General features: G+C 42.9%; 1 protein-coding gene across 14 annotated transcripts in view; it reads left to right on the top strand.

The window, feature by feature from the left end:
- The window catches only part of PTK2 (protein tyrosine kinase 2), a 378,469-nt gene that overhangs the window by 124,441 nt on the left and 237,115 nt on the right, over positions 1–16,913 (top strand). For all 14 annotated transcript variants that reach the window (XM_073330034.2, XM_073330030.2, XM_073330031.2 and 11 more), the window contains one exon: positions 7,691–7,917. In XM_073330034.2, coding sequence (XP_073186135.1) covers positions 7,723–7,917 — 195 coding nt within the window. In that variant the 5' untranslated portion in view covers positions 7,691–7,722. Of the gene's footprint in view, positions 1–7,690; positions 7,918–16,913 lie in introns of those variants that run through there.

Raw genomic sequence — 16,913 nt, forward strand, 5'->3', positions numbered from 1 at the left:
TTCCTGAGTGACAAATCTTCCACAGTAGCAGCAGAGATGCTTAGAATTTAATGTCCATCAAGACCAAATTATATCCTAGTGTTTTTTCCTCTCCGGCAAATTTGAGGAAACTTGGCTGGGCAGTGTGGGGAAGTTTTCAAGTATGCATTGTCTTCCTCTGTTGTACTACCTACACGGGCAGCCTGAATCTTTCATTCCTCGGTACTTCATACCAGTACTAAAATGCACATAACACACCCCAACACAAGTGCAACTTGCTACTATTTATTTAATGCTATAAATGGCTGAGCTTACAGGGACGTTGTCCCTTGATGGATGCCAATCACTGAATCCTAGGGTTGCCAGGTATCTGGTTTTCAACTGGAAAGTCCGGTTGAAAAGGGGACCTGGCAGTGCCCAGTCACCGGAGTAACCATGATCAGCCTCCCTACCAAGAGGTGGGAAGAGCAGCAGCTGCTTGCAGAGAACTAGTTGGCTTCCAGACCTGGCTGCAGCCTCTATAGCAGAGAGGTAGGTACTCGCACTGCTGCCTAGGATTGCCAACTTTTTATTTGCAGAAAACCGAACACCCTTGCCCCACCCCTTCCCCGAGGCCCCGCCCCCACTCATTCCATCCCCCCTCCCTCTGTCACTCACTGTCCCCCACCCTCGCTCACTCGCTCATTTTCACTGGGCTGGGAGTGCAGGAGGGGGTGAGGGCTCTGGGGTGGGGCTGGGGATGAGGGGTTTGGGGTCCAGGAGGGGGTTCAGGGCTGGGGCAGAGGGTTGGAGTGTGGGAAGGAGTTCAGGGTGCGGGCTGCGGGTGGTGCTTACCTCAGGCGGTTCCCAGATATGGCCGGCATATGTCTCTGGTTCCTAGGCACAGGGGCAGCCAGGTGGCTCCCCCGCCTACAGGCACCACCCCTGCAGCTCCCACTGGCCGGTGCTCGGGGTGGGGCAACACGCAGATTCCCCGTGGCCATCCCTGCGCGTAGGAGCCAAGGGGATAGCCACTTCTGATAGCCACACAGAGTCTGCCTTAGCCCCACTGCAGGTGGCCAACTGAACTTTTAACAGCTTGGTCAACGGTGCTGACCAGAACTGCCAGGGTCCCTTTTGGTATCTAATAACACATAGAGAACATAACAACACATAGAAAAGAGTGGGGATGGGCCTTTAACCAAATTAGAGTTAAAGTTTTTTTTAATATTAGTGACTGTGGTACTTCTCATAATCTGTTTAGCCCTCACTTAAATCAGTTTAGTTTAATTTAGTAATTTACTAGTACATGCTAAACAAGGGTTAAATGGGTTTAAGTGCATGTACATTAGGGATGATCTGTTTAACTACACAGACTTCAAATTAATTTAGTTAAGATTGTACAACTTTTCTTATATAGACAAGCCCGAAGTATTAGAATACAATTGCAAATAGATGCACATTGGTAAATGTCAGTATGTATTTGTATAATACCACACTGAATCTGCTCATTAGGTTTGCTTCATTTGAGTGTGCAATCAGTTTTCTCTTTTAAAAAAAAACAAAGTCTCCAAGAAGATATGTGGGGAAAATCTACCTATAGAACAGGTGGGACATTTAATGAACGCTCCTAAGGCTAGAGGGTTTTTTTACATAATTTTTCTGTGGAGAATTTTGTTGTAGAAAGTAATCAAGTATGAGAAAAAAGTTTTCCAAAAGGCAAAGAACAAATATTTCTTTTAAACCTCTCATGATGAGCTAAAAGAAAAGGAGTACTTGTGGCACCTTAGAGACTAACAAATTTATCTGAGCTACAGCTCACTTCATCGGATGCATGTCTCATGAATCAGCACTATCTTGCTCAATCACACCAGCTTCCTGGGATGGGGGAGTGAGCGATGGGGGTGGGGCAGAACGAGCGAACAGGGGGTGTGGCCTCAGGGGAAGATGTGGGCCAGGGGCAGGGCCCCGGGGGAAGAGGTGGGGCAGGGTGTCTGGTTTTCAGCAATTAGAAAGGTGGCAGCCCTACTGAATCCTACTGGGGCCCTCAGTGGCTCCCAGATCTCCATCCAGGATTTGTATTTTCCAGGCAAGACATTTTCCAGACAAATAACATTCATAGTGGAAGCAGTTTAAAACATATACTATTCGTGGGTCTAGCAATAGAAATCCACAGATAGCATTATACTCCCAGCCAATGAGGCAAGGAGGTAAAAGGAATAGGCAAGCAAAACCAGAATAAAAGCAGCAGCCTCTCCACTTTCTGGTCTGTCTGTAAAATTCTTTGCATAATGTAGCATAACAAAAAATATAGGATACCTGCCACATTCTTGAGAGGATGAGGGAAAAGAAGAAGAATAACAAAAGCAGTTATCAGAAGAAAAGGAGGACTTGTGGCACCTTAGAGACTAACCAATTTATTTGAGCATGAGCTTTCGTGAGCTACAGCTCCTCAAATAAATTGGTTAGTCTCTAAGGTGCCACAAGTCCTCCTTTTCTTTTTGCGAATACAGACTAACACGGCTGTTCCTCTGAAACCAGTTATCAGAAGGTAATTACTTGTTTTCAGCTGGTTACTTTTTCTCCCATCCTACGTCTTGAATTTCTGACAGGAAAGTGGATGTAGCAAGATTTGTGATTGAAGAAAGAGGGACACTGTGACAAAAGCAATTGTACATTTACTTCCCCAATGGTAGATGAATGCATGGTTAGTGACTGTCAATAGAGAAGCAATTCATAGTACCTCTGTGTAACACTGCTCGTTAAATGGTCATTAAAACTGTTCAGGAACCTTCTTAGCTTGGGCCCAAATCTGGCAAAGGAGAACTTGCATTCAAATAGATGGGTGCTGGAAGGAGTCGTCTGTGGGTGAAATCATATGCGGACTGTTCAGAGTTTTGGTTTTCTAGCCTAGAATACTATTATTAAATATGTCTCTAAATTCCAATTAAGATTTCACACTCATCTTCAGGGCTTAGACACACAACTTCATATATTTGGGCTAAACTATTGTAGGGTTTAATGCTGCATATGAAAAAATTGGAGAGCTTTTGTTTTTCATGAAATTACACGTTTTCTTTCGGATACAGGTGACGCATAACACAATTTTTTGATCACTTAGAGGAACCAAGATCTTTACTCAGGATGGGAAATTTAGGGTATGACTAAAACTGTATGTAACAAGCAACCTGATACATTTTCATGTCAGTACTCCTAAGGGGAAGCAGTGCAAAAGGAAGCTTGATAAAGTTGAGTGAAACAACTTTACATTATCTGTCTGAAGTGAAACTACTGTGTTTTTTAGGATGTACTACATTATTTCTGGTCAATATTTCATTTTTTTCTCATTTTGAATATAACATCTTAGACTGTGTTGCTGGTACAGCAGCAACACATTTCTACAAGACCTTCATTTGTCTCTCTTGCATTAGCTACACAGATAATCTAAAGTTTAGTTTCCTCTCAGTAACTTAAAAAATTGTCACCTAAAAGTAACTCAGAGGGCTTTGTAAAAGACTTTGAACATGGCAACATAAATAAATGAAGTCTGAATCTTGATTGTAGCTGTGAAGAGGCAGGTAATTAGATTTTTAAGGGAGAAATGAATTTCATAGTTTTGAAGTGAAATGGCTAAGTCATTTATCTGAAATTTTACCTAGCAGGGGTATAAACTCATATATCTGAACATCTTCAAGCGTGAGGTGGGAATGAGAGGATAGAAATAATTTTTATTATAATCTATATAGATCTTTGTGAGACATTCAAGCGTTAATATGCAGTTGCAGTGTGAAGAATGACAAAAAGGTGGTTCAAATAGTATTTGAACGTACAAACAGGACATTCTGGGCCATCTGCCCTTCTTTGTACAACAGATATTAAACCAAAATAGTCCCAGTTTCATGCATCTTCTGATTATTATCGAATTGACTCAAATTCATCAATATGGTTATTGGAAAAGAAAAGATTTCTCTGAAAGAAAGCCCATTAAATGACCACTGTACCTACTCTATTTGTATTAATCATTTTTAAATCAATTGAAATGATTGATTTAATAATTTTTAAAATTGTCTTAACTCTGTGACCCATATTGCTGGGAAATCCTTAAATCAAAGCACTAAGTACTGATAGGTTTCAGAGTAACAGCCGTGTTAGTCTGTATTCGCAAAAAGAAAAGGAGTACTTGTGGCACCTTAGAGACTAACCAATTTATTTGAGCATGAGCATGAGCTTTCTTGAGCTACAGCTCACTTCATCGGATGCTCATGCTCAAATAAATTGGTTAGTCTCTAAGGTGCCACAAGTACTCCTTTTCTTTTTAAGTACTCATAGTGAGTTACATAACACTGAGCTTTATTGATCATGTCTGCACTGTGTGATGATTATTCACAAACACCGACTCTGTCCATAACCCACTCCTCTGGGAATAAGCAGTTCACAAAAGCTAGGATGAAGTGCGTAAGAGGGAGATTGTGTTCTTGGTTGAGGCAGAAACAGTCTCTGGAAATGAGGTTCCAGAAGGGATTAGACTAATTCAGTCTTATCGCTTTTAGGGCATGCAGAAAGATGTCCTGTTGGAAAATATCCTCCAAATGTAACCAGGATGATGATGATTTGCTTTGTTGCTGTTTTTATTAATCCTATAAGCAGGGAAAGTAAGAGGAAAAGAAGAATCCAGATAGTCCACTAGGCACCTAAGTGTATCCTGATTTACCTGGGAAGGGCTTAGATGCTACATTCTGGGCACTCTGGAAAATATGAAGACAGCTATAATAGAATTTAGTCATCCTCTATTCCCCTCCATACCCATGTGACACCCACCCACCCACCCCCTCCTCCACCCTCCCAGCCATGCACACACTTTGAGCACTGTGGCAGAGTTGGATAAATCACCTGTCAATGACCTGCTGCATGATTTGATAAAAATCGGTGCCAACAGTCCAGGGACTCTGCTTCTTGAGGATCCATTCTTCTACTCTCTCTGCTCCGTTCTAGCATGTTGGTAGGATATTGAGAAATATTAGTGTTGCTGTCTAAAAAGCTAGGAATTTGTAGAATAGGACTTTTACCTAAAACATTGCAGACATTGGACAAGAGGACAGGGTAGCTAGACACACAACTTCAAATCCAAACGAGAGTGACTAGCATAGTTGTAAAAAGAAAAGGAGTACTTGTGGCACCTTAGAAACTAACCAATTTATTTGAGCATGAGCTTTCGTGAGCTACAGCTCACTTCATCGGATGCAGTGAAGTGAGCTGTAGCTCACGAAAGCTCATGCACAAATAAATTGGTTAGTCTCTAAGGTGCCACAAGTACTCCTTTCCTTTTTGCGAATACAGACTAACACGGCTGTTACTCTGAAACCTAGCATAGTTGTAGCCGCATCAGCCTTGATATTGTCCCATTCTAAAATATGGATACATTCGTTAATAAAATACTTTGTAAATATGTCTCCATATGTGCTTCAGATAATTTCTCATCCTTAGTAACTTAGTAGTTTTTCTATTGAATACAAAGAGGGCTGAATTCGCACTGTAAAGCAAAGATCTGTCAGGGGAGTGCAAAAACCAAGGCTGTTTTGAGTTTCTATGAGTACAAATAGGTATATAACACTGGTAATCTTATCTTTCTTTATAACTTAAAATAGCCAAACAAATGTTTTATAAACATTTTAACTGTTTTTTGTTGCATCCAACAGCACACTACCAGACTTTACCTTAGAGCAAAGTCTTACAGCCACATTATAAGCTCTTGAAAATAGGGGGCTGGTTTAATGGAAATGTTAATAGACCCATAATAAGAAATGTAACATGTGTTGCTATAATTTAAAACCTATCAGAATTGTTGCCCTTCTGGGACCTAATAAAAGAGGAACTTTTAGGTTTTTAAACAAAATTACAGTGAATCATAAAATGATTGAATTGTTATTAAAAAAACTGCTCTTCTTATTTTTGGAATACTTTCTGTCAGTCTTGGTTAACTCTCCAAAACATAGCCTTATACTGTGCTTATACTGAGCTTTCGATATTCCATGTAGTTGAAAGGCAAAGTTAATGGCAAGATTCAGATTCTCTTACATTTGGTAGCACCTGGCTGCTCAGTGTAAGTAAAGGTATCAGAATTTGGCTTTACATTACTTGACCAAGGTCTGTCAGCTAAGAATAGAACCCAGCTGTCCTTACTCTCCGTCCTTTTGGCCAGTAGACTTAAGAATATAGGTTTTCCTGAGATACCAGTTTAGCAGTGTCTTCTAGGGTATATTTTCTTTTGATTTTCATCCCTTCTTTTACTAGTGGTCTTCCTCAAAACAAATATGTGCAATATAACCAGAAGACAAGCAAGTAAAATATCTTGCATATTTGCCCACAGTTCAGTCACTTGTCCTTCAGAAGAGTGCTCTGAAATGCTTTCAAAGCTCTCATGAATTTCCCTAAATCCCATCCTTGTATGAAACAGTAGTGGCTATGGTGCCCATCATTATTTCGCATTCTCTGGGACTGAAAACTCATCAGCATTTAATGATGAGGTACAGAGTATTTGGAGGGCTGTATCCTCAGATTTCTTTGCAGTCTTCAGGAGACACAGTTCAACAAGCTATGTTCATGTGGGGTTGGATAAACAGGAAGAAGTGGTTGGAATTGTAGCAGCTTTCTTGATGGAGGGCATATGTCTACCATTTGTTCCTCCAGCTGGTTTTCAAGCTGGAAATCACGTCTGAGCCGCATCTGCTCATCGTTGACTCATTAGCAGCAGCGACCTTTTTCCTTTTCAGAAGCAGACCTTGCCACAACGATCCGCGCCTTCCACCACCGGGCAGAGTTATTCTCACGTGCTGTATGTGGGCCTGTGCTTAAAGACCCCTTGGAAACTTCAGCTGTTACAAAGTGCACTTCCATGCCTCTTACCATGCAGTGTTTCATGTAGCGGGCACATTATACCTTTTCTCCGTAGTCAGTAGTGACTTCCTTTGGTTTCTGGATGAAGAACATGGTGTTGGGTTTGACTTATACAGTTCTAAATGGTTTGGGTCCTGACTATCTCATTTTTTCCTCATGCAATAATGTAACACTCACAGTTAGCACATAGTTTTGATCTGATAGAGCCTTAGTCTAAACAGGAGGGCCTGGTGACTGGACACTTCCGGTACAAAGCATTCAGTTGTGGGACATATCCAAATTGTTGACCTTCACAGAGTGGTGCAAGGCTTATATAGAGGGCACTTCAGAATGTAGCCTTCCAGTTTTGACAGGCATTATAGCCCTCCCACAGGTCTACAATCACAGTAATACTAGAACATGAGCTAATTCTTTATAATTTAGATACAAAATGTCTGGTCTCACAGAGCTCTTTAAGAGGGTTGGGATATGAGGTATGAGAGAGAGAGATGAGGAAGTTGAGGGGAAATGATCTTGTTAATGGCAGAAGGAAAAGCTTTTGTGGATATTGAATGGTTTGAAGGAAGATAATTTTGTTTAGGGACGAGTCAGAGAGTTTTCTTGAATATTAATCCGCTTGGATTTTTGTAAACATGTTTTAGAAAATATGTATAATGGTTTCAGCTTTGGGTAGCAGCAAATTAAAATAAATAACTAATCCTTGAAGAGTCCGAGTTAAAGATCTGAAAAACATCCCCTTTCTTTAGGATTTGCCATAAAGATTTTTATGTATATATTAATCAGTGTCAGGCTGAGGTGCAACCAAAATAATTTATTTTCTCTTTTTCCCGTTTCCCAGAATATGACAGATACCTAGCATCTAGCAAAACGATGGCAGCAGCTTACCTTGATCCAAACTTGAATCATACACCAAGTTCAAGTGCAAAGACACACCTCAGTACTGGGGTGGAGCGTTCCCCAGGGGCCATGGAACGAGTCTTAAAGGTCTTCCATTACTTTGAAAGTAGCAGTGAGCCAACAACGTGGGCCAGTATTATCCGGCACGGAGATGCTACTGATGTCCGGGTAAGTCTGTTTCCAGAATTCTTATTCTCTAAAGGCTTGTGTATGTTAATATTAAGAAAGTGTGGCACAGGCAACTCTAAAGGCTAAGGAACACAGATGTTCTGCAGTTTATTTTAAATCTTTATCTGACACATGCTGTGAATCATTTCAGGCAAAGCTTTAATTTCTAACAATTTTCTCAGAGAAAAGGCAGACGTGCAAATTGTACCTTAACTTGACAGGGCTGCTGACATTAATTTAGTTCTCATTTTCTCTGGCATAAAGACTTCAATATGGAAGAACAGCAGCTGAGCTTGATCACACCTGCTTAGATTATTTTACCAGTGCGTTTCCAAAAAGGCAAATGTGTGACTTAAGTGAGTAACAGAAAAAAGCTGTGAGAAGCAGAGCCTTAAATTATTTATTCTGGAGTGGATGGTAGAATAGTACGAGCAGGCCTATGAGGAAGGCACAAGTAGCAATCGGATATTAAGAGACCGTTATTTTAAGATTTCCTGGAAGAGGATTCTCTCTTTGAGGTCTCAGTGCTGTTTATTAAATTAAAGAAAGGAGCCAGAGAACATCTGAAAATGCAAGGATCAATTTCTTTACTTGCTTGATGTCTTTGTTTTCTCCAAAATTCAGATTTTTCTGCGTGCGCCCCCTCCCCCCCCGCTTTTTTTTTTTTTTTTAATAATCCCTCTTCAAGTGACCTATAATCAGGATCTGCTGAAGACAGGTAATGCGTAGAGCAGAAGACAAGGTTCAGAAGACCTGGGTTCTATTTGTAACTGCTACTGACATTTCTGTAAGAGAACACTCTTTTTAAAAAAAAACAATCAAAATGTAAAGAGTCTAGAATGCCCTCCCCTCTTCCCATTGTTTCTCTTAGCACTGCTGTGTATGGAAAGAATTAACAGCATTGTGAATCGAGAGTAAATTTTATGGCAGTAGTTGTAGACTTGCGAAATGCAGCGTTCCAGTGGAAGTTACCCAGAAAATTTCTGAATCTTGTCAATTTAATAAATTAGCACCTAGTGTTCAGAGGGATCTAGGGAAGCAGGCAAGTTATAGGAGCAGAAATCAGAGCCAGCCTTAGCATTTTTGCACGTGGAACAATTTTTTGAGCCCCTTCCCCGCTTTAAAATGTCACCAATTCCTGTCCATGATTATCTTCCCACTTAAGGGTCAACCTAAGTGTGAGTTTGGTTAGTGAAATTATTTGTTTAAACCCCAAAGTAGCTCATTTTATATAAAATGTGTGTGTGGTGGGGGCATAAGGGGAGGGGAAGGCAAGTGCTTCCTACTGCAGAAGTGGATACCAGCTGCTTATTCCTTTCGATACCAGCAGTCTGTTTACAATGCTTTAATTTTTCAAGGCTATTTTTGAATGGGGAGAGGGGCTAAAAACTGTTTTTCCCCCCAAAAGAAAGCTAACATTCTTGTGTACCTTTATCATTCCCCAAATCAAAAGTGCCTTTAGTTGTGGGATATGTAGGATCCCAAGCACTAACTTGAATATTAGTAAATTCAAGAGTAAGCCCATATTCAGAATTACATGTGGCCATTTAAAGTGTAACAATCAAAGTCTCAATTTTATAAAGGCTGAACAAATCAAAAAGTATGTTTTTAAAAAAAAAAAAAGAAAGAAAATTGTAATTGTATGCTTATGCTTACTTTAATTTTCAGGTTTTACATATGACCAGTTGTAACTGATTTCTTTGCACACTTGTTTCTGAGAACAGTATTCAAATATTTCCCCCTGTGTTTATCTTCTTTCTAGCTAAGACGGGAGAGTGTTTTTTGGACACAGGACAGGTTACTGAAACACTTCATTCTTGTAATGAACAATGAACATGAAATTTTGAATCTTTACAAAAATTGGGACAAACTTTCTTTAAGCGACAGTGTTTTTGGAAGGAGTGCATGATCTACGCTAATAATGTAGTGCCACCTTGTTGCCATGCCTTGACGTTTATTATAGAAGCAGTAAACAATTATTGGAGCACATGCTCGCATTCCATTAACATTACTGCTGTTATACCAAGCAGAATAACTTAAAATAAAAATAACGCCTTTAAGGCTTCTACAGCAGCTGTCTGGATTTTCCCACCTTGTTATGAAGGAGGTAGATCCCACAATAGGGCCCACATGGCTCAATTAGAAGTTCTTTTTTGTTTGCTTCAGAACGACTTCTTGAGCATATCCAAAGCTTCAAGGCTTTTTTAGATGGTTGTGCAATGTTTTTTTAAAAAAGTTTTCAAGTCTTTTAACCTGTCAGTCTATTTTATGGGATCTTAGCAGGGAACTTTCCAGTTTTCAAAGGAAGTCTGTGTGCTCTCCTGGAAACCCCAAATCCTTCTATTAGAGGTGTTTCTGCAGTTAAAGTGGTAGATGTTTGTGGCATGCACTAATGTCAAAGTGATGGCATTTCCTTTCCCACTTCCTGGTACGTCCGATTCCCTAATCATTTTGGACTACCTTTATTTTTAACCAAATCAGGTTTGCCTTTATCCATGGTAAGGATGCATTTGACACTGGACACAAATCAGACGTCAAGAATTATAACATTCAAAAACCAGTCAGAGAACATTCAGTCTCTCTGGTCACTTGATTACAGACCTAAAAGTCACAACATTACAACAAAAAAACTTCAAAAACAGACTCCAACGAGAGACTGCTGAATTGGAATTAATTTTCAAACTGGACACCATTAAATTAGGCTTGAATAAAGACTGGGAGTGCATGTGTCATTACACAAAGTAAAACTATTTCCCTATATTTATTTTCCCCCCCTACTGTTCCTTACACGTTCTTGTCTACTGCTGGAAATGGCCCATCTTGATTATCACTACAAAAGGTTTTTGTTTTTTTTCCTCTCCTGCTGTTAATAGCTCACCTTAACTTGTTAAGTGTTACAGTGTGTATGGTAACACCCATTGTTTCAAGTTCTCTCTGTATATAAAATCATCCTACTGTATTTTCTACTGTATGCATCCAATGAAGTGGGCTGTAACCCACGAAAGCTTATGCTCAAATAAATTTGTTAGTTTCTAAGGTGCCACAAGTACTCCTGTTTTTTTTGACACTACTGCAGCCTCCTGTATTCCTGGCAGGAACTTGGGTTTTCTCTCAACCCTCTAATACTTTTTCATAAGGAATTGTTGCACGGATTTGTAAACCTCTTAGATTTTAATTCAGTCTTTACCCGCTCAGGAACAATCTCTTTGAACCGGTTAAGGTACGTCCTTATCATAATCTGATTTTGAAGATGGCTTTTCTACTAGCCATCACATCAGATAGAGATTCAGGCTCTCAGAGCTGATTCCCATACACCCATGCACTATTTTTCACAAGGATAAAATGTTCTTTCTCCTAAAACCAGTGGTGTGGTTAATAGTTTTTACTAGATATCCTTTTAATTTCAGTGAATCTATCTATTTAATTCCCCATTATCTTTCCTAGGCCTGATTACTTAATGGGACTGGCTGTGTTGCACAGGCCTGGTGTGAAATGAGCCATTAGTATTTATTTGGACAGAACCAAACCATGACACAGACGACTTCCAGTTATGTGTGCCCTTTAGAGAAAAATTAAATGCCAAGCTATTTCTGTTCAAAGACAGCCAGAGTGGGTCAAAGCTGAGTGCCCTAGCCCAGAATGACTAGGCTGAAGACCTACCACAAGACAACCTAACAAGCAAATGGAAATAATTGGCACTTACTTTATCAATTTATTATAATAATCAAAAGCCAATGTATATATGTGTATAAAAATGGTATCCATTTCCTATTCCTTTCACTCCATACTCGTTAATTCAATTGTCTTGTTAGACTGTTAGCTCTTCAGAGACTTTGTCTTCAGCATCTAGCATGATAAGGGCTCCTTCTGCAACAGAGGGGTAGCTGCTTTACAGGGTTGTCTCAGGAATGTGTCTGTTGCTGAAATTTTTAAGGCTGGTGCTTGGAGTTTCATTCACACTTCTACAATTCAGTCTCTTTCATTACTCCTTCCCTGTTCTCTCCCTGTGGCTTTCTAGTGCTTACTAGTATACAGTGGGCATCTCCAGGGCCAGTTAAGAAGGTTGTTCCGCAATACTCATGAGTGTGCTATCTGTCCTGCTGGGTATGTTTGAAGGCAGTTGAGAAATGTTATTCAGGAGGCTCCAGAATTCCACCCTGTAGGCGCATGCTCCTGGAACCGAAATAGTTTTAATTTTTCTGATTTATTAGTTAATTTTAACAGAGACATTTCCTGAATCATTTGGTTGCCAGTGGTGTTTTGGGGACTTTGAGATTATTGGCCTGCGGTTTGCTGTAAGCATTAAGGTTTTTGTACAAAAGCCTTTTCCTGGTCCTTTGTTTTAGCGGACTGGGGTGAAGAGGAGGAAACCCAAGAAGAAGCATAGTATATGCAGGGAAGCCCTGTAGCAGCAGGGAGAAACCACGCTGGGTAAAAAGTGAGGTGGCAAAATTTACAGATGATACAAAATTACTAAAGATAGTTAGGACCCAGGCAGACTGTGAAGAGCTACAAAAGGATCACTCAAAACTGGGTGACTGGGCAACAAAATGACAGATGAAATTTAATGTTGATAAATGCAAAGTAATGCACATTGGAAAGTATAATCCCAACAATATATATAAAATGATGGGGTCTAAATTAGCTGTTACCACTCAAGAAAGAGATCTTGGAGTCATTGTGGATAGTTCTCTGAAAACATCCACTCAATGTACAGCGGCAGTCAAAAAAGTGAACAGAATGCTGGGAATAATTAAGAAAGGGATAGATAATAGGACAGAAAATATCATGTTGCCTCTATATAAATCCATGGTACGCCCACATCTTCAATACTGCCTGCAGATGTGGTCTCCCCATCTCAAAAAAGATAGATTGGAATTGGGAAAGGTTCAGAAAAGGGCAATAAAAATGACTAGGAGTATGGAACGGCTTCCATATGAGAAGAGATTAAAAAGACTGGGACTTTTCAGCTTGGAAAAGAGATGACTACGGTGGGCATATGATTGAAGTCTATAAAATCATGACTGGTGTAGAGAAAGTAGATAAGGAACTGTTGTTTACTGCTTCTCACAACACAAGAGCTAGGGGTCACCAAATGAAATTAATAGGCAGCAGGTTTAAAACAAACAAAAGGAAGTATTTCTTCACACAACGCACAGTCAACCTGTGGAGCTCCTTGCCAGAGGATGTTGTGGTGGCCAAGGCCATAACAGGGTTCAAAATAGAAATAGATAAATTCATGGAGGATAGGTCCATCAACGGCTATTAGCCAGTGTGGGAAGGAATGGTGTCCCTAGCCTCTGATTGCCAGAAGCTGGGAATGAGTGACAGGGGATGGATCACTTGTTGATTACCTGCTCTGTTCATTCCCTCTGGGGCACCTGGCACTGGCCACTGTCGGAAGATAGGATACTGGGCTAGATGGACCTTTGGCCTGACCCGTAGGGCCATTCTTATGTTCCCAGACTGTCAACAAGACTCTCACTTGCAAATGCTATTGCCACAAAGTCAAAGGCAGCAGCTGAATTTCTCCACTTCTTGACAGGAGTGATTGTGTCTCAACAGACAGCTGTGGGAATACCAGCTGCAGAATCAGGCACTATAGAGTATGCTGGACTGGTAAGACTCTCTCAGGCCCACTCCCTGCACTTGACTCAGGATTGCAGCAGTAGCCCTCTAGGTCGTTAAGATGTGTTTTTTGGGCTATGAGTGGCGAGACTGGTATTCCACCTCAGACCAGCACAGACCCAGTGCAGTTGGTGTCAAAGGGAGCCTTGGTAATATCACAGCCCCTGCCATATACCTGACCTGGAAGGTCAGTCTGCTATGTTTCTTCGTGGGGTCCACTCCTTATATGGGATGTATGATGGAACAGGATGGTGATGTTACTAGACCCTCCCCTTTAGTCAGAAGAGGGGAACATGCTCAAATTAGAAGAGAGCGAGTCCTATACTGATTTCTCCTCCCTTTCATCATCTCTCTGAATTAAAACTAATGAAATATTTGGAAACCAGAGGGGAAAGGCACTGCCCAAATGGTAGAGAAGTCCATCCCTTGGATCCTGAGGTGGTATCCCAGGGAGATTGAGAACTGTCGGACTCAACAAAGTCATATACTTGAGAGGTTATTTCCCCAGGAGTGTTCTTGAGCAAGTGTTCTTAAAGGTAATTGCTCTAGACCCAAAAGAGAGTTTCTTCTTCAAGTGCTTGCGCATATCAATTCCATTCTAGGTGGAGCTTCCCATCAAAGATTGCCATGGCGCAAGTCACCCTCGCCTAGACGGTCTCCCAGATGTTGGTCCTCACCGGGGTGGGATCGCTCCCAGTCACGGCAACAGTCTCCATCCTCCCGGTACTGCTTGTCGGGCAGGCACCAATCCTTGCCTCTCAGGTCGCCGACCAGGGTCAGTTGGCAGACTCGGACCTTGACAACTCCGCCCTGGTCGCTGGAAGGGCACTTGTTTTACTTGGACTGGGAGTTCAGCCCCTGGCAAAGGAGGGGTGGTTCTCCGCCAACCCAGCACGGCACCTGCAGCAACGACATGACAGCAGCAAGAGTGGCCTGCTCAATGTCTGTACAGGAACCCGTGGGGCGTGCCCATAATGCCAGGCCTGTATTCCCACCAGTCCTCCCTGGCTGCTTCGGACAAACCGCCTCCGGCACTGGAGTCAGAACACAGTACCGAATCTGATGTGGGGGCAGCGCATCGGACTCTAGCAACTAAGGAGCCATCCCCAGAGAAAGAAGGGGAGCCCGCTCCTCCCCCGGCGGTGCACTCGTCATCGTCGGCTTCAGAGCTTCAGGTGGTGGGTCCCTCCCAAATGGGCAGCCCTCTGTCCCGCAACAACTTCAAGGAGCCACAGGCCCTCCTTAAGAGTGTGACTACCAACTAGAACTTGAAAATTGAGGATGTCGCGGAGGAGTCCAACAACCTCTTTAACATTATATCCTCCTCCATGTAACGGGTCGCACTGCCCATCCACCCCAGGGTCCTTCAGATTGGCAAATCGCTGTGGCAGACCCCTGTTTGATTCTGCCTACTTCTAAGAAGGCAGAAAAGAAGTATTATGTCCCTGCAAAACAGTTTGAATATCTGTATACACACCCTCCAGCAGCATCACTGGTTGTGTCCGCTGTTAATGAAAGGGACGGGCAGGGCCAAGTCAGTGGCATGTTAAAAACAGAGACGCCGTGACTGGACTTATTTGGGAGAAAGATTTATTTGACGGCAAGCCTGCAATTTTGAGCGTCTAATCACCAGGCCCTGTTAGGCAGGTACAATGTTAATCTGTGGGCTTCCCTTAACAAATTCAAGGAGGCCCTCCTGCAGGACCAAGCCCAGGAATTCGCCACTTCAGTCGACGAAGGCACAGTGGTGGCAAGGGGGGGCCTTCAGATGGCCTGGGACACTACTGACTCAGCAGCCAGGTTGGTCGCCTCCGTGGTGGCCGTGAGGTGCAGCTCCTGGTTGTAGTCCTCTTGGTTATCCTAGGAAATGGAGGCCACTGTACAGGACCTCCCATTTGAGGAGACGGGGTTTTTCTCTGAGCTCACGGACTTGAGACTCCATGACCTTAAAGACTCCCGTGCCACCCTCCACTCTTTGGGCCTCCATACTCCCCAGCCGTTTCGCCCTCCGCCACTGCAGTCTAGGTCCTGGGGAACTCCCTGGCTGGGCACCTACAGGAGAAAGGATAGTGACAAGGGGTCTGAGCAGCAACACCTGCCGTCTTCCCGTTTGTCTGCTCAGCCTGGCCCTTCCAGAAACGAAGGAGGCCAGAAGCAGTCATTTTGAGGATGCACTTGAGAACGATGCCCCACTCTCCTCCCTAGATCCACACTCCCACTCTTTCCTCGACTGCCTCCGCCCCTTCTGGTCACCCTGGTCTCGGCTAACCTCGGACTGTTGGGTGCTCAAAATAATATCCTGAGGTTACACCCTGCAGTTCGTGGCCCACCCTCCCTCTCACCCCCCCTTCCTCATCTCTTTTCAGGGACCCTTCTCATGAGCTGCTCCTCATCCAAGAGGTTGAGAGCCTCCTGCATTTGGGGGCGGTGGAGGAGCTCCCTCGAGACATGAAAGGAAAGGGGTTCTACTTCTGCTACTTCCTGATCCCGAAAGCAAAAAAGAGCCTCAGAACCATTTTGGACCTGCATCATCTCAACAAGTCTTTCAAAAAGTTAAAGTTTCACATGGTCTCCCTGGCCTCCATCATCCCCTCCCTGGATCTGGGAGATTGGTACTCCGTCCTCTGTTTGAAGGACGTGTATTTCCATTTTCCCAGGACACAGGCGCTTTCTTCGTTTTACGCTGGGCCAGTGCCATTTCCAATTCACAGCATTGCTATTCGGTCTCTCGTCAGCTCCGACAGTGTTCACAAAGTGCATAGCACCAGTGGCCACTTACCTGAGGTGCCGGGGTGTTCAAATTTACCTGTACCTCGACGACTGGCAAATAAAGTGTCGGACGTGGGATCAGGTGCAGCAGCATCTTGGTGTGATTTTTTCCATCTGTCGCAATCTGGGGCTGTTAATAAATGAGAAAAAGTCGACCTTAAATCCAGTGCAATGCATAGAATTCACTGGACCAGTCCTCGATTTGACTCAGGCCTGAGCCTTCCTCCCCGAGGCTTGGTTCCAAGCCATGGAGGACCTCATCTCGTGCATGCAAGCCCACCGTCTCACCATCACTCACACGTGCCTGCGATTGTTGGGCCACATGGTCTGACACACATGGCTCTGTCTCAGGACCCTGCAGGCGTGGCTGGCATCAGTCTATGTCCCCAACAGACACAGCATGACTGGGTTGTCAGGGTCCCGGACCACGTACAGTCATCACTCACCTAATGGCAGAATCCTGCATTGGAGACCCTCGTCTCCAATGCCTTGGACCTGGGGTGGAGAGCCCACTTGGATGATCTCAGCACGCAAGGCCATTGGTCGAGTCACGATTGCTCCCTACACATCAACGTAAGGGAGCTCAGAGTGATTCACCT

This window comes from Lepidochelys kempii, chromosome 2 (genome assembly GCF_965140285.1).
Source record: "Lepidochelys kempii isolate rLepKem1 chromosome 2, rLepKem1.hap1, whole genome shotgun sequence".
In the NCBI taxonomy this organism is placed as follows: Eukaryota; Metazoa; Chordata; order Testudines; family Cheloniidae; genus Lepidochelys; species Lepidochelys kempii.